This window comes from Lotus japonicus, chromosome 1 (genome assembly GCF_012489685.1).
Source record: "Lotus japonicus ecotype B-129 chromosome 1, LjGifu_v1.2".
Taxonomy (NCBI): domain Eukaryota; kingdom Viridiplantae; phylum Streptophyta; class Magnoliopsida; order Fabales; family Fabaceae; genus Lotus; species Lotus japonicus.
In genome coordinates, this window is record NC_080041.1 from 115,421,256 (window position 1) to 115,439,488 (window position 18,233).

General features: G+C 38.1%; 2 protein-coding genes across 2 annotated transcripts; both read left to right on the forward strand.

Moving 5' to 3' along the window:
- Positions 1-9,479: 9,479 nt before the first annotated feature.
- On the forward strand, positions 9,480-12,466 carry LOC130729566 (high affinity nitrate transporter 2.7). The gene is made up of 3 exons (XM_057581355.1): positions 9,480-10,337; positions 10,673-11,159; positions 11,984-12,466. Exons 1-3 carry the CDS (start codon positions 9,686-9,688, stop codon positions 12,225-12,227), a joined length of 1,383 nt encoding a protein of 460 aa, XP_057437338.1. The 5' UTR covers positions 9,480-9,685; the 3' UTR covers positions 12,228-12,466.
- A 1,784-nt stretch (positions 12,467-14,250) lies between these two features.
- LOC130729567 (chaperone protein dnaJ C76, chloroplastic-like) lies at positions 14,251-16,808 on the forward strand. Its single transcript, XM_057581356.1, has 6 exons — positions 14,251-14,490; positions 14,727-14,898; positions 15,094-15,289; positions 15,479-15,585; positions 16,156-16,366; positions 16,463-16,808. The coding sequence occupies exons 1-6, from the start codon at positions 14,396-14,398 to the stop codon at positions 16,585-16,587; spliced, it is 906 nt and encodes a 301-aa protein (XP_057437339.1). The 5' UTR covers positions 14,251-14,395; the 3' UTR covers positions 16,588-16,808.
- Positions 16,809-18,233: the final 1,425 nt, after the last annotated feature.

Consider the following 18,233-nt stretch of genomic DNA (forward strand, 5'->3'; position numbering starts at 1 on the left):
CTATAGGGGACAAATGTCGTTTTTTTTTTTTTTTCTGTGTCTAAATCAAATGAACCAATTCAAGTCTCTATTTATAGAAAAAAAATTATGAGCTTTGGTGAAAAAAAATAATATCTACGAAATAATTGACCCCAAATAATTAGGATGAGATAAAAATCTGGAAATTACAACAACCAATGAGATTTTGCCAAGTGTGTTGAGTGGACCCATTTACTATTCATTCAACCATGTTGAAAGTATTCAACATGTTGAACATTAAGCATGTCTTTCAACTACCCCATTCCATCTATTCAACCGTTGAATCCGTGATTCAACTACCCCATTGCATATAGTCTTATGAGTAGCTTATGAAAATAAACTTAAAACAACGTATGGTAGGTCATAAGCTATTTGCATAAGTTCTCCTAAATACTGGCTTGAGCGCTATGCTATCAGATAAGCTCAACCTCTTACAAACGGAGCCTAAATCCCCAAAACAAGCTTAAGTTTCTTCAAAAAAGTTGTAGCTTTAGATGTTTAGCAAAATAGTGCTTCAAACTCCATCCAATTAGGATACACACAGCTCGATCGAGATATGCTTTCACCATATGATCATCTTCTACTCAACTTTTATCCAAGCTAAAGGTCGAACCAGGTCTAGAGTTGAACATAAAAATTGTAGCTCTATTTCTTAGCTTTCCAAAGATATATGATATGCTTAATTTTGATAAGTCTAGCTCCATATAGCCTTTTTAACTCGAAATATGACCAGATGCTAGAAATGACCGTTTCACCGCTTTTCCCTTCCTTTAAAGCTTCCTTCGCCTATATTCATTATAAAGTACATCAAGATAGAAATTCAATCCAAAACAAATGGACATATAATATAAACTACCAAAATGATGCTAAAATGAGACGTAATATATGGTGTAAAACTCTATGGAAATTAAACCCGTCAACAACTTGATTAAAGATTGTTGGATGTGTTAGAAACAATGAATAGATTGAATGATTCTTCTTAGATTCAATGCTTGAAGATTACAGCTTATATACAAGTTCCTAATCAGTGAAAGATAAAGAAAAACTAACTAACTGAACTCTAACAAACTCTAACTGACTATTAACAAACTCTAACTAACTGCTAACAAACTAACAAACTCTAACTGACTTGACTTGTGAGTCAAGTTACTAATTTAAATTACAATAATTCCAATACCCTCCCTCAAACTGAGGCATATATGTCTCTAAGACTCAGTTTGGAAACAAGATGATTGAACTGCGTTGGATGAAGTGCTTTGGTATGCATATCTGCAAGTTGGGCAGTAGTTGGAATTGGCATGAGTTTGATGATCCCTTGTTGAATTTTCTCCCTAACCAAGTGGCAATCAACTTCTATATGCTTAGTCCGCTCATGAAACGTGGGGTTCTGAGCTATGTGAATGGCTGACAGGTTATCACAGTAAAGAGCTACAGGAGATAACATAGGATTATGTAAATCTTTCATCAGATAAAGTAGCCACTGTATTTCACAGGTTGTAGATTCTATTGCTCGATATTCAGCTTCAGATGAGGATCTGGAAATGGTACTCTGCTTCTTGGATTTCCAGCTAATTAAGGAAGTACCATAAAAGATGTTGAAACCTGTGATTGACCTTCGAGTATCAACACATGATGCCCAATCAGAATCACAAAATGCTGTAAGTTTATGTGCTGAAGTCGAAGAGAAGAATAAGCCTTGACCAGGATGTTGTTTGATATAGCGAAGAACTCTAAGTGCAGCATCATGATGCTCTTTCATAGGATTAGATAAGAACTGACTAAGAGTGCTCACAGCAAAACACAGATCAGGTCTTGTGTTTGTGAGATAGAGTAGCCGACCAATCAACCTTCGATAAGCAAGAATATCTGAATAAGGTTGGCCCGAGCTAGCTGAAAACTTGGTTCCTGGTGTCATTGGAGTAGTAACTGGTTGACATGCTAACAGGCCTGCATCATCAATCAGTTCCAGAGCATATTTTCTCTGTGACAAGATTAAACCCTCCTTGGATCTAGCTACTTCAAAACCAAGAAAGAATTTGAGAGCTCCAAGGTCTTTGATCTTGAACTGTTGATCCAGAATGTGTTTGACATGTTGTATTTCTTCAAGATCATCTCCAGCCAATACTACATCATCAACATAGACAAGCAAGATGGTAATATGGTTGGCTGTGTGCTTAACAAACAAGGAATAATCTGACTTGGATTGTGTGTAGCCAAGTGTGATTAAAGAGGAGGTGAGCTTGGAATTCCACTGTCTGCTGGCTTGTTTTAGCCCATATAGAGACTTGACCAACTTGCAAACTTGTCCAGAATGACTTGGCTGATATCCTGGTGGAAGAGACATGTAGACCTCCTCATCTAACTGACCATGCAAAAATGCATTATTAACATCCAACTGTTGCAAATGCCAGTTATTTGATGCTGCCATAGCCAGAACTAATCTCACTGTGGTCATCTTAACCACTGGTGAAAAAGTCTCAAAATAATCAAGACCATGCTGTTGAGTGTAGCCCTTAGCTACTAACCGAGCTTTGTACCTTCAATGCTCCCATCTGCATGTCTCTTGATTTTATACACCCATTTACAACCAATGGGGTGTTTACCAGAAGGCAGATCAATTAATACCCAAGTCTGTGTGCCTTCAAGAGCTGCAATCTCAAGATCCATAGCATGCCTCCAACATTCATGTTTGACAGCTTGTGCATATGTGGTTGGTTCAACACTTTGAGAAACAGCTAAGACATAAGACTTATGGGATGGTGACAATGAATCATTTGAAAGAAAATCAGAAAGAGGATAAGAAATACCAGAAGATGTAGAAGCCTGAGAAGAAGTATGAGCCATGTTACAATGGTAATCATGAAGATAGGTAGGTTTCTGTTTTGGTCTAGTGGAATGCCTCAATGGAATCTGATGTGGTATAAGCTCAGGGGTAGGAAGAGGTGAAATGGCTACTGGTTCTACTGGTTCTAGGGGAACAGGTTGAGGAGGAGTGAGATCACTAGGGGAGTCACTCAGGGAAGTAGGAAGGGGAGGAAGATGCAGAAGGTCAGGGTGTGAAACTTTGTCACTTGCTTGAAAAGGAAACAAATTTTCATAAAATATGACATTCCTTGAAAGAAATATCTCTCTAGTGTGCAAATCAAGCAACAAATACCCTTTTATCCCATCCTTTTGTCCTAAAAGAATACACTTTCTAGCTCTAGGCTGAAACTTAGTTCTATGAGCAGTAAGGGTAGTTGCATAACACAAGGATCCAAAAACTCTTAAACCTGTGATATCTGGTGTTGTGTTATGCAAAACCTTAAAAGGAGAAGAAAACTTCAGAATTTTAGTTGGCAAAATGTTCATCAAATACACTGCATGTATGACTGCAAAAGACCAGAATTCAATGGACAGATTTGACTGAAACATTAAAGCTCTAGCAATGTTTAAAATGTGCTGATGTTTCCTCTCCACAACACCATTCTGTTGTGGAGTTTCAACACAAGATAACTGGTGTTGGATGCCATTTTGTGTGTAAAAATCTGTCATGGCAAACTCTACACCATTATCTGATCTAACAATTTTTACTAAGGAGTTATACCTCTTTTGAGCATAAAGGATAAAGGCTTGGAGTGAGGCCCGAGCCTCTGATTTGGCTTTTAACAGTTTAATCCATGTGAACCTAGATTTATCATCCACTATAGTAAGAAAATACTTGGCTCCTGTAATAGACACAGTGCCATATGGTCCCCATATATCAACATGCAATAATTCCAATATAACACCAGAAAGAGTATTACTCAAAGGAAAAGACAATTTTCTTTGTTCAGCAAAATGACAAGCATCACAGTTTACACAAGGAGAAGTAGTAATAGCAGGATACAATTGCTGTAAAGAAACATAACAAGGCCTAGAGGGATGTCCTAACCTATGATGCCATACATTTGGCAAACTAGAGGGAGTAATAGTGGCCATGTTTACAGAATGAAAGGTATGTAGAGGCTTGATACTAGTAATTGGGGGAAGTACCATGATGTATAGCCCATCCTTGATCTCAGCTCTCCCAATCATCTTCAAAGTGATCTTGTCCTGAATAAGACACAAAAAATCAGTGAAAATCAATCTATATAACAAAGATTTGGTGAGTTGATGAATGGAAACAAGATTCACAGAAAACTCAGGGACATAAAGAACATTATGCAAAGTTAAAGTAGGGGATAGAAATACTGTCCCTAAATGTCTGGCAATAGCATGTGCTCCATTAGGAAGATTAACAGGCACTGGTTTAATAGAATGATAGGAAGTGAAAAAGACAAAGAAGAAGAAATATGATCAATGGCACCCGAGTCCAAGATCCATTGAGAAGTAATTTTACCTATGTTGTTAGAAACAACATTGTGACTGCTCACAAGATTGGTGGAATGTGAAACTGCAGTAGGTTGAGATGCAGGAAGTAATGCTAGGAGACTTTGAAATTGCTCTCTTGTCAGCTCAAGACTTGAGGAAGAAGGCTGATCTTGATCTGGAGGAGGATGAGAATCATCTCCTGAAGCAGCAACAGCAACAGTGTATGCTTTCTTTGGCTTGTAGCCATTCGGAAAGCCAGGAGGATAACCATGCTTGAGAAAGCATGTTTCCACAGTATGATTCAATCGGCCACAGTGTGTGCATTACCTCTGGCCAGAAAACTTGCTAGAATTGTGCTGAGAAGATGATTTGCCCTTGTTGTAGGTGGAATTCTGAGAAGAAGAAGCTTGTGAGTGAGAAGTATGAACTGCTAATGCTGCTGGTTCTGGAAGAACACCAATACCAAGATGCCTCTCTTGTTGAATGATCATGGAAAAAATCTTAGACAGTGACGGCAAGGGTTCCATCAACAGAATTTGAGATCGAGCAGCAGCATAGTTGTCATTCAATCCACGAAGAAAGCAGAGAACACAATCATTCTCACGATATTGCTGAAACGTCTTCACTGCGTCACAACAACACGCAGAAGGAGAAGAACAAGCAGGAATTGGGCGATAGTTGCACAATTCATCCCAGAGAATCTTCATTTTGGTATAGTATGCAGTAATAGACAGATCTGCTTGATTCAAAGAGTATAATTCGTGATGAAGATGAGAAATCCTTACCGAATCTCCCTGAGAAAACCGATCCTTGAGATCTTTCCAAGCAGCTGAAGCAGTATCGATCCAGATGATGCTTGTTGCAATTTCTGGAGAAACAGAGTGATTGATCCAAGCGATAACAAGATTATTGCAGCGTTTCCAAGCAGGAAGCATAGGATCATCATCTGCAAGCTTGACAATGGAGCCATCAGCGAAACCAAATTTGTTCTTCATCTGCAGAGACATAGTCATGGCGCGAGCCCAGCCATGGTAGTTGCTGCCATCGAGAATGGGAGAAACGAGAACCAGAGAAGGATTCTCATTCGGATGAATGTAGTAATCATGTGTAGAATCTTGCAAATTTGCGCGAGTAATCGGTGATCTTGTCGCCATTGATGAGGAAGAAGAGAATTGTAAACCAGAGAATCAAGGAAGAAGAAGAGGAAGACAGAAGAAGAAGAAGAGTATGCGGAAGTGTGAAGGAGAAGAAAAGAGAGCAACTCTATTCATCTGATACCATGTTAGAAACAATGAATAGATTGAATGATTCTTCTTAGATTCAATGCTTGAAGATTACAGCTTATATACAAGTTCCTAATCAGTGAAAGATAAAGAAAAACTAACTAACTGAACTCTAACAAACTCTAACTGACTATTAACAAACTCTAACTAACTGCTAACAAACTAACAAACTCTAACTGACTTGACTTGTGAGTCAAGTTACTAATTTAAATTACAATAATTCCAATAGGATGTACTCAAATCATACAAGATAAAAAAAAACCACTTTTATTGTTTAAACGCATTATAATTCATAAGCCACCAAACTTAAGAGCCTCATATGACCTATCTAGTCTCAAATAGATCCTTATGCATTATAATCCATACGCCAAAAGTAATGTAGACCAGCGGAAAATAATTTCTTCTAGCAGATAGATATTACAAACTCAGTAAGAAACGATTATTGCGTTGTCATGTCAGCACTTGGATTGTAATAAAACCAAATAATACGGTACACGTATATCGTCAATTATTGTACGTACACCTTAGTGGTTAAGAAATTGCCGATGATATATATTTATTTTTCTACCTTTTGCAAAATTGTAGGCATAATTCACATATTTTTTGTCGCTACAACAATCGTACGTACGTGTAATTTGTAAATATGATGCGATATTTTGTAGAATCTAGAGAAGACAAGATTCAATATGAACAACATATATACCTTGTATTTTCAAGCTTTTGTTTTTTCCTCGATTAGCTCTGGTCCCAAACATTTGAACGCTATGTTATTCTTTTTGGGAATTGTTATTTAGACCCCCGCAGCTATTCAGACTCCTGAAAAAGTGTAAATATACTTAAATACACTTAATGAAAAAAATATGAAAAAACCCCACCCCTCCTCACATTTTCTCTTCTCTCTCCTTACCTCTTTCCTCTTACTCTCACCCCCCACCACCACACACCACCACCACCACCACCCACAGCCACCGCCACCCCTATGGCCGCCGCCACCACCGCCGTCCCCACTACCACCACAAGCTCCATCTTATGCCGTTTTTGAAAATTATCAATTGTAGGGAGTTGTTACTGTCGTTTTTAATTTTTTTTCCTGCAAATAAACGCACTTTAGAAGTGTGTTGCGCACGCAAAGTGCGTCGTTAACGCACGTATAACGTGCAAAGTAAACACACTTTTAAAGGGCGAATTGCTGTAAATTTGTACAGAACTGATGTTAGATGATTTTTAAAAATTATGATACTCCACAGTAAATCAAGTTAGAATATTTGGAGATTTATGGTGGAAATTCAAAATAAAATACTAGATGAAGGAATTTGGCTAAATTACACAAATCTTAGGAGACCTTCAAAGAAGGTCCTAAGTTATGATCGTTTGATTTTTCTCTTCAACTTTGCAGTTGATCGACTTCGCATCCGAGATAAAAAATTGTCCAATTTTCCAAACTGCACCGCTCCTTATTCTAAAGCGACTACTACAAGGTGTCGAAATTTAGAGATTCTGATTGCATGTTTGAGCTCAGAATGGTCCTATTACCTTAACCAAGAAGTGTCAGTCCCAAATTTCTTCCAGAAATTAAACAGGAAAAAAAATCAGTGCGTTTCGCTCGCACTGTGAAAGTGCGACCAAAACGCACGTTGAAAGTGCGTGATGGACGCACCTTCCAAGTGCGTGATGGACGCGCTTTCCAAGTGCGTTTTGGTCGCACTTTCACAGTGCGGGCAATTTTTTTTTCATAAAGGGCTTTTTCGGATTTTAGGAATTTAACAGGGTCTGAATAGCTGTGGGGGGGTCTGAATAACAATTCCATATTCTTTTTCCTCCCTGTTGGTTTGCGGATGCATGCTTGACATTTGACACGACCTCGACAACAACCTTCTCCACCTTCAAAGAAAATAAAGACCACAGCCTGCCATCAGGAATAACTTAATGAGAAGAATCTACACTCAAATAATCTCCACAGTTTTTGGAGACTTGATAGAGCACACACCCAGAATGTGGTCATTGAGAAGTGAGCAAGTTCACGATTTGTTGATCTCTCAATTTAGAAAGGAGGAGAAGAGTAATGAATATGATATATGAAATGATATGATCAAAAGAGAGAGAAATAAAGAGAAAAATAAGGTGTTTATGAGTATCTATATTATTGAATGGTTTATATATGAATTGTTCGCACAAAAGTGTGTATTACTATTGGGTCTTGTTTTGGGGGTTTACTCAATCAATCTTCGACGACCACACCTTCGATGGCAAAACCCTCAATGATCAGGACTAACATTCAATCGAGCACATTCTCCGTTCATGACCATCCCCAAAAGAACACATACAACTACTACCCGCATCAAAATCTAAGTATTCAAGACGTTTATATTGTCACCTCATCACGTCCCATCACGATGTTGAATTTATTAATCCAACGTCACCCTTGGGATTCGATGGGCTTAACATCTCACCCCACGCGCTTAACATCGCATACATTTGAGTACTCTGTACTGTAAGAAAATAAAGTTGCACCTCACTAACAACAATTGCTTTTGACATTGTGGTATATAAGCGTTTGATCCTAGACTCGACGATGGTGGGCGTGGACAATCTCCAGACCCTTCCACAGGAGTTTCACCGTTTTCAATCAACATTGTTGTAGTAATTTGATCGAATTGATCAGATTCATCCGATTAATAAGCATTTGCCCGATCAGGTCTAGCTCATTGTAGAGGGTGAAGTAAATCATCACCAACATTCATTAAGTTATTTTATTGATTTTTTAAAGTAAGTAAGCACTATTAATAATTTTTATGACTTACTTTAACTTCTAAAATGACTCTTTTACTTTAGAGGAGCCAAGCTCATTATTATTAGTTGTATTGGGTACACCATCATTTATTTTCTTAAAACTATTTCTAAGCATTTAGGCCATTACTATTAGTGTCCCGATGGTAATTTATTTATTTTTCTATAAATAATTTTACTAAGGTTAAACAATCTTATGGTAGTTTTAAATAAAATAATTTATTATATATTTTCCAAGGATAAAAAAAATTAAATATGTTTTTGTCCCTGACTTAAACACCATCCCTATAAAATTCTCATAGTCTTTAGTCCCTGAAAAAATTTGTTTAATTGAAAATAGTTCATATGATGTTATAAAACATTTTTTAAATATTTTTTACCTAATCTCCAAGCCACGTGGCAATCCTAGTTAGATATATGTGTCAACATGTAATTTTTCACATAAGTTTTAGTCATTCAAATTTCTCTTTCGTCAAATTTAGTCATTCTCTATTTTTCCATCTTCTATCTCCTCTCCCCTCAAACCCAATATAAGTTTGACGAAGAAGAGAGGAAAATGGAGAATGACTAAATTTGATGTAGTAAAATTTTGAGGGACTAAAATTGATGTGGAAAATGCACATGTACACATATATCTGACTAAGATTGTCACATGGACGAATTACTGGATAAAAAACTTTTAAAAATGTTTTATGACGTCAAATATTTTTTATAAAGCAATTTTTTTTCAAGAACTAAAAACCATGAATTTTTTATAGGAACCCTTTTAAAGTATGATGTATGAGTTAGGGACTAAAATCATATTTAACGAAAAAATCATAGTAGAACTTAAACAACCCAAAATAAGAATATTGTTTTGTTCACACCCTTTAATTGGTGGAGATGAGTAGAGAAATGAGAGATAAGAAGAAAAGATAGATAAAGTAAAAAAAATATAATATGTGATATTATTGAAAGATGAGAGAAATAAATAGAAAGTAAAAATGAAAATCAAATAAAAATGGTAATGAATCACATATAACTACAAAATTGATGAGAACCCCATCATTTATTTCCTTAAAACCATTGCTAAGCATTTAGCCTACGTGTGAGTAATTCACTCTCTCAATTCCTGCGAGAGGTACATTGAATCGTAAGCAAGAATTTCTCTCCATTGATTTAAGCACCTTAACTCCAACTTTCCCATTTGCATAGGAACTTGTAATCAAGGATCAACATCCGCTTTCAGTGAAGCTCCACAGTGTGATAGGATCAACTCCAGCACCATGCAACATCAACCTCACCGTGACTTCCCTACTAAACCCCCTTCTTCCACCGTCTCCCTTGACGCCGATGGGAAAACCACCGACTTCCGCCCATTCTCCGCCGCCAAGTCACCGCAAATGCGCACCTTCCATCTCTCATGGCTAAACCTCTTCTCCTGCTTCTTCGCCACCTTCTCCATACCCCCTCTCATCCCCGTCATCCGTGACGACCTCCACCTCACCGCCTCCGAAATCGGCGCCGCTGGCTCCGCCTCCTTCGCCGGCGCCATCGTCTCCCGCCTCCTCATGGGGCCCATCTGCGACCTCGTGGGCCCGCGCATCGCCTCCGGGACCCTCTCACTCATCACCGCCCCGATCATCCTAGCAACCTCCCTCGCCTCCACCCCTCAATCCTTCATCATCATCCGATTCCTCGTCGGATTCTCCATCGCCACCTTCGTCTCCAACCAGTTCTGGACCAGCTCCATGTTCTCCCCCTCCTGCGTCGGCGCCGCTAACGCCGTCGCCGCCGGGTGGGCCAACATGGGCTCCGGCGTCACACAGCTCCTCATGCCCCTCCTCTACTCCCTCATCATGTCCCTCTTCCACGTCCCTTCCTCCACCGCGTGGCGATTATCCTTCATCCTCCCGGCGATTTTCCAAGCCCTCACAGGTACTCTCCACATTTTATCACAGTTTGAAATTTGAATTTACAGAATCACTTCATTTCACAAACACAACTGAAAGAATATTTCAAGAAAATTCTCAATTGAAATTTTTCAAAATGACTGGCTTCATCTGGAAGATTTGATCAATGTGTACTTATTGTGGAACTTTGTTTGAATTAATTTTCAAATAACTTTTTTCATTTGGAAGATTCAATCATAAGTAACTTTTCATTTGGAAGATTCAATCATAAGTGTTCATCGGATTTAATTTTCAGATGAGTGTAGCTCATGAGTAATTAAGTTAGTTGCATGATTTTTGAGAACTGAATTTTCTGAATAGGTATCTTAGTGTTGGCGTTCGGGCATGATCCGGTGCCATCGCGTAACCGCAAAGTGGGGCCGAAGGAGAGCGTGTTCAGCGTGGTGATGGGCGGTTTAAGGGACTACAGAGGGTGGATTCTGGGCTTACTCTACGGATTTTGTTTCGGTGTAGAGATGACAACGGACAACATCATAGCGGGTTACTTCTACGACAGGTTTGGGGTGAACCTACAAACAGCGGGGACCATCGCGGCGTGTTTCGGGATGGCGAATTTCTTCTCGCGGCCGACGGGAGGGTTGGTTTCCGACGCAATGGGGAAGAGGTTCGGTGTTCGAGGGAGATTGTGGGCTCTGTGGGTGGTGCAGACGGTGGCGGGTTTGCTGTGCGTTTTGCTGGGGCGAGTTAACTCGCTGTGGAGCTCGATCGTAGTGATGTGTTGTTTCTCAGTGTTTGTTCAAGCTGCTTCTGGCCTCACGTTTGGCGTGGTCCCTTTTGTTTCAAGCAGGTAATTAATGAATAATAATTAGCTTAATACAGTAATACTGTTGTTCTTAATTAATATGCTCTTGATATTTTGTGCATCACTGGTTTCGTCTTGTTGTTGATGCGGTTGAGAGTCAGTGTCATTCATTCTTGACTTGTTAGTCACAAACAATTATGTCTTTAATTTCACTGGAAGTGTCGATGGGATGGCCTTTCATGAGCGCTGACGTTGCTCATGCAAGATTCTACTTGAAGGGCAATGAACCGTTGAGGGACTAGTTTTGGTTTATTCACAAAAAAAAGGTTTAATAAAAAGAAATACATTTATCGAAAATAAAAGCAAAACTTCTAGAATTTCTCCATAGTACTCTTTATGCAAACTTAAGTTGACACACTTGAATATAGGCTTCGAGTGTAACTCGCCTCAAATTCCTTTGCATCCCCTATGTCTGAAGGCACATTCGAACTAGTGGATTGACATAGTGGTTCAACACTTTATTTCTTAAATAAGTGGTTGAGAGTTTGATTCTCAACTCTTATAAATTGAAAAAACTCATTGACCTTCATATCGCTCATGGGATGAAAAATTAGTTGCATTGATCATGAAACGAGAATTAGTTTCACAATTACTAGTAGTAAGAATAGTCTTATACTTTTTAGTCAGTTTAATTTGTTTTAGTGATCTAAATTGAGTTTTCACTCATTCAAATTTTTCTTGTGGATGAAATTGGATGATTTTCTTTACGTGAAATTGAATGTTAGAATGAACTTTTATTGTTACGAGAAATTGTAAATTGAACTCCAGCAACTCAATTCTTCATTTTTTTCATGTGTCCTTATTTGCAGATCACTAGGGGTAATATCAGGAATGACAGGGAGTGGTGGGACGATTGGGGCTGTTGTCACTCAATTGCTCCTGTTTTCCGGGGACACCATGTCAAAGCAAACAAGCATATCCTTGATGGGACTGATGATGATAATTTGTACTCTTCCAGTAACCTTGATCTACTTCCCTCAAGGGGGAGGCATGTTTTGTGGTCCTACCTCAAATGATGATCCCCTCGAAGAAAATTATACCTTGCTGGAGTAGCATTAATGAACAACAGCATGTAATTCGTGCAACTCGATTGTAGTACTCAAGCTTATAAACCCGCTGTAAATGGAAAGTACCAACCTATACCCTGTATGGCAAAGTAAAGAAGTGATTATGATATACAATAGTCAATCAGTAATATTCTAGTAGTAATGAATAGAGAGATTCCTTTATGAGTTGTTGTAAAAGATGTCCGTTAGTACCAAATTTGAAAATAGTTCTTGATTGAGAAGAAATTTTGATTAAGTATGAAGGAATGAGAAAAACATAAAGAAAAAAGTGATAGAAAGACCAAATGTGTTTTTCATACGAATGTTGGGTTATTTCGACCAAAATTTTAGAGATGTCTCTTGGACTATTATTTTCCCCTCATATTGAACCGGTGGTCATGATCTTAACTCATGAGGATCGACTTTTTGAGGGTATGAGAGAAAAGTCAGCAGAGAAGCTTCCGGGAATCAAACTCACTTGTGTATTGCTCTAGCGGTAATGACTTGCGGAATTGATTAGACTTACCTAAGAATTTGTAATATTGTGATCTCTGTGTAGAATGTAGTGGAGGTTAGCAGAACTTTTGTACCCACCTCGAGGTCTGCTTGGGGCTCGTGCCTGTGTGGTTGACTGACCGAGTTGTGATGGATGGCTTCCGGCACGAGCGGCGTCCCTACGAGTGGGAGTGTTCTAGCTCTTTGAGCTGACATCGAATGTCCTCTATCTCTTCTTGGGATGGATCCCGACGCTAGTCTCGCTAATCCCTTAAAGGTTCAAATGTTCACTCCCAGTCATTGAGACGCCGCATAAATTGCTTGTTCAAACTTATTTGAGGATTCAAAGCTTAGTTTGTGATTTCAGTGACTTCCTCCAAAATTTGCGGAGGAGGTGGTGGGGAAGTTACTCGTACCCTATAGGGTTTTCTTGAGTGGTAATCTTTGGCGACCACCTCAAGAGTTCTATGACAGCGAGGGTCGATGCTTTGTGGTTGACGTCTATGATATGGCAGAGTTTACCATCATGAGGGGAGTGGTGCGAGAATAGAAGTTTATCATTTTCGTAGATGACACTAATATCCGACTTGCTCTGTTGTGGGCCAAATGGTGAAAGAAGCTTCACGGCCATATAACGGATGGATTATCTCGGATGCTCCAAATGGGTGGTCGGCAAGCAGGTCACTTGCAAAATGGACTCCAAAGTTGAAGTCAACATGTCAATGAGGAGAGTGCTAGTACATAGAAAAACTATGGGTACCTTGATTGTGAAGGATGGCCCTTTATTTTTAACGAAGTAGATGTAAGTGATAAAACCAAGATATTTTGATATATAAGGAAAATGATACAATGACTTCGAAAGAATTGAACGGGGAGGTCAAAGTCGACGCTCCTTGGGCCTCATACAAGGCCTAAGAAGTTTGTTCAAAATACTTCTTATCCTAGTTCTCCTCTTCCATCCACTTCTTACTTCATATGCTCTCTTTTGTATAAATTATGTTATGGCCGACCTAAATGGCCACTCAGCCCACCATCGTCTTGGTCGGCCCAAAAGGCCATAAACAAGTGAATGCTGAGCTGGTCGACTAGGATGACCAAAAGGCAAAATCAGCGCCCGTCCAAGACTACCTGACTAAGTAAATGGCTAAGTCATTGGAGTGAGTGATGTAAACCCATTAAAGCAAGGCTAAACACTCAGAAGACTACCAACATAAGTGTCTAGCGAAGGTTAAACGTTTTCATTACTACTCAATCCAAATCCCTATAAAATATAGATTTGGTTAACTCTTAAGGTGAAACTTTTTCATAATTACTCATTATTACTTTATTATTGCTTTTGTAAACTTTGAGATTCTCTCTCGAATCATGAGTTGACTTGTATGTCGAAGTCCTTTTTTAGGTACCTACCCCATCGTGGGCTCATCTTGCTCCACCGTGCTCTCAGCCGTAATCACCACCGTGGACCGCCACTTCGGATCGGAGAATCTTTCTACTCATATTCTAAAATAACAAATCTTATTTTCAAATAGGACCATCTCCACATGTGAAACACAACAGTAGCATCACAGAAAAATATCTCGTGATTTTTCTATGCTGGACTCCAGAAATATCTACCTTCTCAAGAGTAAGACTAAAGCTTTGAGAATTCAGTACACAAACCATTGACGAACCATCAGAAGTATGTCGATTGTAGTCCCTGGTAGCTACTTCTTGTCTTGGTCAAAGACTTCTCAATTAGTTCATGGCCATATGAATTTCAACAGCCCCATGTCAAGGTATTATTAGATTACCCTGTACATGTTATAGAGGTTCAGAGCAAGTACTTGATTCTCCGTTCATTTTCCAAAAAAAAAAGGAACTACTTGGTTGGTAATATGAAAAATGACATATTAATTAATATGTGCAATTTTTGCTGGTTTCTATTTGCCTCCCATGCTTGTTGAGTTGTTCACAAAAGTCATCTGTAAAGTATCTTGTGCTTTTAAACTGATAAACCTGTTTGAAGATGAAGGCAGAACGTCACTGTAGTAAGATGTTGTAATAGAAGATCATGGGAGAAACCAAGAGCTCAAAACAATTACTATGAATTGCTTGGAGTTTCTGTTGATTCAGATACTCATCAAATTAAAGAAGCTTACCGGAAGCTGCAAAAGAAGTACCACCCAGATATTGTTGGCCAGAAGGTATTAAGTCACTTTTCTGTTTTTCAGAATTTTTTTTTGGATGCAAATCCAATAGCACTTAATTAGACCTTATCTAGTGTTTTTTCTAGTAGATTTGCTCCAATTAATCTATGAGGGTAAAATTTTGTTATTATAATTTGACAATCTTTTGTCTATTATACTTCATGATGTGAAGATTGAACTTTATTTTTGTAGGGTCATGAGTATACTCTAATGCTAAATAAGGCTTATGAAGTGCTGATGACAGAAGATCGAAGGAGAAAATATGATGAATCTATTGGTCAGATGAGGCTAAGATTTGGGGAAAACAACAGTGCTCCCCTAGGTTACAGCACATGGAATGGACCTTTAAGACCACAAGCTTTATTTGTTGATGAAAATGCATGCATAGGTACTCTATACAGAAAATTTCCTCGTTGTCATCAAAGATTATAGTTCCATTTCAGAACTGAGAAAAGGATGTTGACATTATAATCTATAATTGGAGTCTAATTAGCTGTAATATATTAATAATGAAAATCAGCTAGTATAGAATTTTTTTGATTTTATTACTCTACCCTTTCAATACTATTGCTGCCAGGATGCAGAGAATGTTTACATCATGCAAGCCATACTTTCATCATGGATGAAGCTGTAGGATGTGCTCGGGTTAAAGTTCAATATGGAGACATCGACAAAAATATTGAGGTATATTGCCCAAGGTTAATGTTTTATTCACACTCTAAATCAAACTACACCAAGGGATAGATAGGAAGAAAATGGATATAAAAGAGAGATATGATGTGTGATGTGATATGAGAAGTAGAAAGATAGGAAGAGAATAGGTGGAACTAAGATAGAAGAGTAAGTAGGGAGTGAATGAAAATAACTCATTGCACTATTAGTGTATGATGAGATTTACACACATCAAGTTATATACTAATACTCTTATGAACCAACAATTTCAAAAGGTTAAGTTGTTGGGTGATGTGAAACACAAATGGTTTTATATTATACCTCTAACACGGCAACTCACGCAGTAGCATTTGGACAATGCATAGGTCCACCTACATTGTGTTGAAACTCAACTTTCTATTAGAATAGTAGAGGCAACAAGGATCAACCTCTATATCATTTAATCATAGAGGTTCTGTTAGGAACCAACAAACCCAAAAGTTTAAGTTATGCTGGTGGATGAAGACACATAAATGGTTTTGTATTATACCTATAACCTATACTTCTGTAAAGTACTATTTTAATGAGGCAAGAAAATCTCAGGTTTCTATGGAGTCATGCCCAGTCAACTGCATTCATTGGGTGGAGACAGAAGATTTGCCAACCCTAGAGTTCCTGATGCAGCCTCAGCCAAAGGAAGGGTATGGTATATTTGGAGGAGGTTGGGAAAGACCTTCAAATGTTTTCACTGCTGCAAAGTCTTTCAACAAACAATTGAAGGGGCAAGCAACAACTAGGCCCTATGAAAGAACTGGTAGAAATTCTGAGACTTCATGATACACTGATAAACTTGCTGCATGTTAATTTGATTTGGTTGCTGAGAAAAGTTATTTTTGCCCCATTGCTGTAGGAGGGATTGATCAAGAGAGCCCTGCTCAAGCTGAAGCTAGAGCTCATGCCAGCATGATGATAAAGATGGAGAATTTCTTGAAAATTCGGAACTGGGTGAGAGAAATCTTTGGCATAAAGCCATAAATATAAACCAGGGATGAAAGATGCAGATATCTATGAAAGAAAATTGGAATGTAAATATAATCAATTAACCTAGAAGAAGAGTTATGCTGTTCATATAGAATGTTTTATACAGATTCCAATGTATAATAACCAATTGAAATAAGGTTTAGTATAATTGCTTTGGATATGAAGATCTTACAACTGTTTAAGTTTCAAATACAAGTATCATGGGTGATTGGTTAGTGTGACTTGAGCTCTATCATTCTGACTTAGATTGTATATTATTTAGTTTTTAACCTGACAGAATGTTAATAGCCAAAAAGGTCGTCAACAAACAGATCACTATGAAGTTCTGGAGCCCTGTAAAAGCTTAACCAAGGACTAAAGAGTTCATGGTTTTCTGAATTTATTCAAAAATTGGCAACTAATGAAATGTTGATTTTGTGGCAGAACATATTACATTTACATAATCTGAAAGAAGAAAGACTTCCAAATTCACAATTGGCTTTCATCTCTTTGTGAAAATTAATTAGCTACAAAAAATTTCTAAACATAAGTAGTTAATAAGTTCTTATGCATTTTGAATCCCTTCTTTAAAGCCCATTGGGATGATTTTAAGTTTTAAGTTTTGAAAGTTTAAAATATTTATTTTATTTTATTTTTATGATTTTAGTTTCATTTTTTGTTATAGTTTTCATTTTTTAAAATTTGTTGGCAATTTTTAAAATTCACAAGCACCATATTTATTTTTAGGAACCTTTCTTTATAATCACTTTCATCCGACACCCTCCACCACTGCAGTTAGTGCATGACACCTTTTACCATTGTTAGGCACCCTCTACAACCAATGCCATTGTCCATCATCATCCCTTCCCTCCACCACCACTTGAAACCTTCCACCTTCTGTCGAAAAGTTTTGTGGGGTCACGGTGATGGTAAGGGTGTTAAGGCAGTATCGATGATGGTGGTGAGTTATGGTGACAACAAAATAGAGGTTATGAACGATAGCAACTGTGGAGGATGTCCAATGTCTCTATGGTAAAAGCCTAAAAGGTGCCAAGCATCAAAGTAAATTATCAAGTAGCAATGTGTTAGGTTGTGGTAGTGGTTATGAAGGAGGGATTCGGGCGGTGGAAGGTGTTGTTATGTGATTTTACCAATAGATCATGTCAAATGATAATGGCGATGTTGGAAGGTGCTCGACGATGGTAGAGCATCTCTCATGTTGGTGACCATTGAGGGTGGCAGTGATGGATGATGGTGTGCGATGGCAGTGATTGTTGGAAATAAAGAGGTGTTATCGAGACCTAATCTACCATGTAATGGAGATTATGTTAATGAGAAACAAGTCTTTTGTAATTCTTTTGTTTTTATCATAAAATCATTGAGAATGAGACATCAATGATCCAGATAAATCAATATATGTGTAATGGTATAAGCGATTATAAGAGTTTCATCCTCTACGACTTCCTCCTTAAAGAGCCGAAACTGAATCATTTTTTGAAGAATAAAAGGGGGAAACATAAAATATACCTGAATTTGAAAGTAACCTTATAGTTTGAAAGTTAATGTGGAAGCAAGAATATCATGAGCAAGAATATTGGGTTGAAGTCTTTCCGGCCGAAAGTTGGACAATTTCTATTCTCCAAGGTTTTTAAACAAAAAAA

Bases quoted from the DNA above. Each gene is read 5' to 3' on its own strand.
- LOC130729566 (XM_057581355.1), top strand. From the start codon at position 9,686: ATGCAACATCAACCTCACCGTGACTTCCCTACTAAACCCCCTTCTTCC. The intron at 10,338-10,672 runs GTACTCTCCACA...TTTTCTGAATAG, and splicing joins GATTTTCCAAGCCCTCACAG to GTATCTTAGTGTTGGCGTTC. The intron at 11,160-11,983 runs GTAATTAATGAA...CCTTATTTGCAG, and splicing joins GTCCCTTTTGTTTCAAGCAG to ATCACTAGGGGTAATATCAG.
- LOC130729567 (XM_057581356.1), top strand. From the start codon at position 14,396: ATGTCGATTGTAGTCCCTGGTAGCTACTTCTTGTCTTGGTCAAAGACT. The intron at 14,491-14,726 runs GTATTATTAGAT...TTGAAGATGAAG, and splicing joins TTCAACAGCCCCATGTCAAG to GCAGAACGTCACTGTAGTAA. The intron at 16,367-16,462 runs GTAGAAATTCTG...CCATTGCTGTAG, and splicing joins TAGGCCCTATGAAAGAACTG to GAGGGATTGATCAAGAGAGC.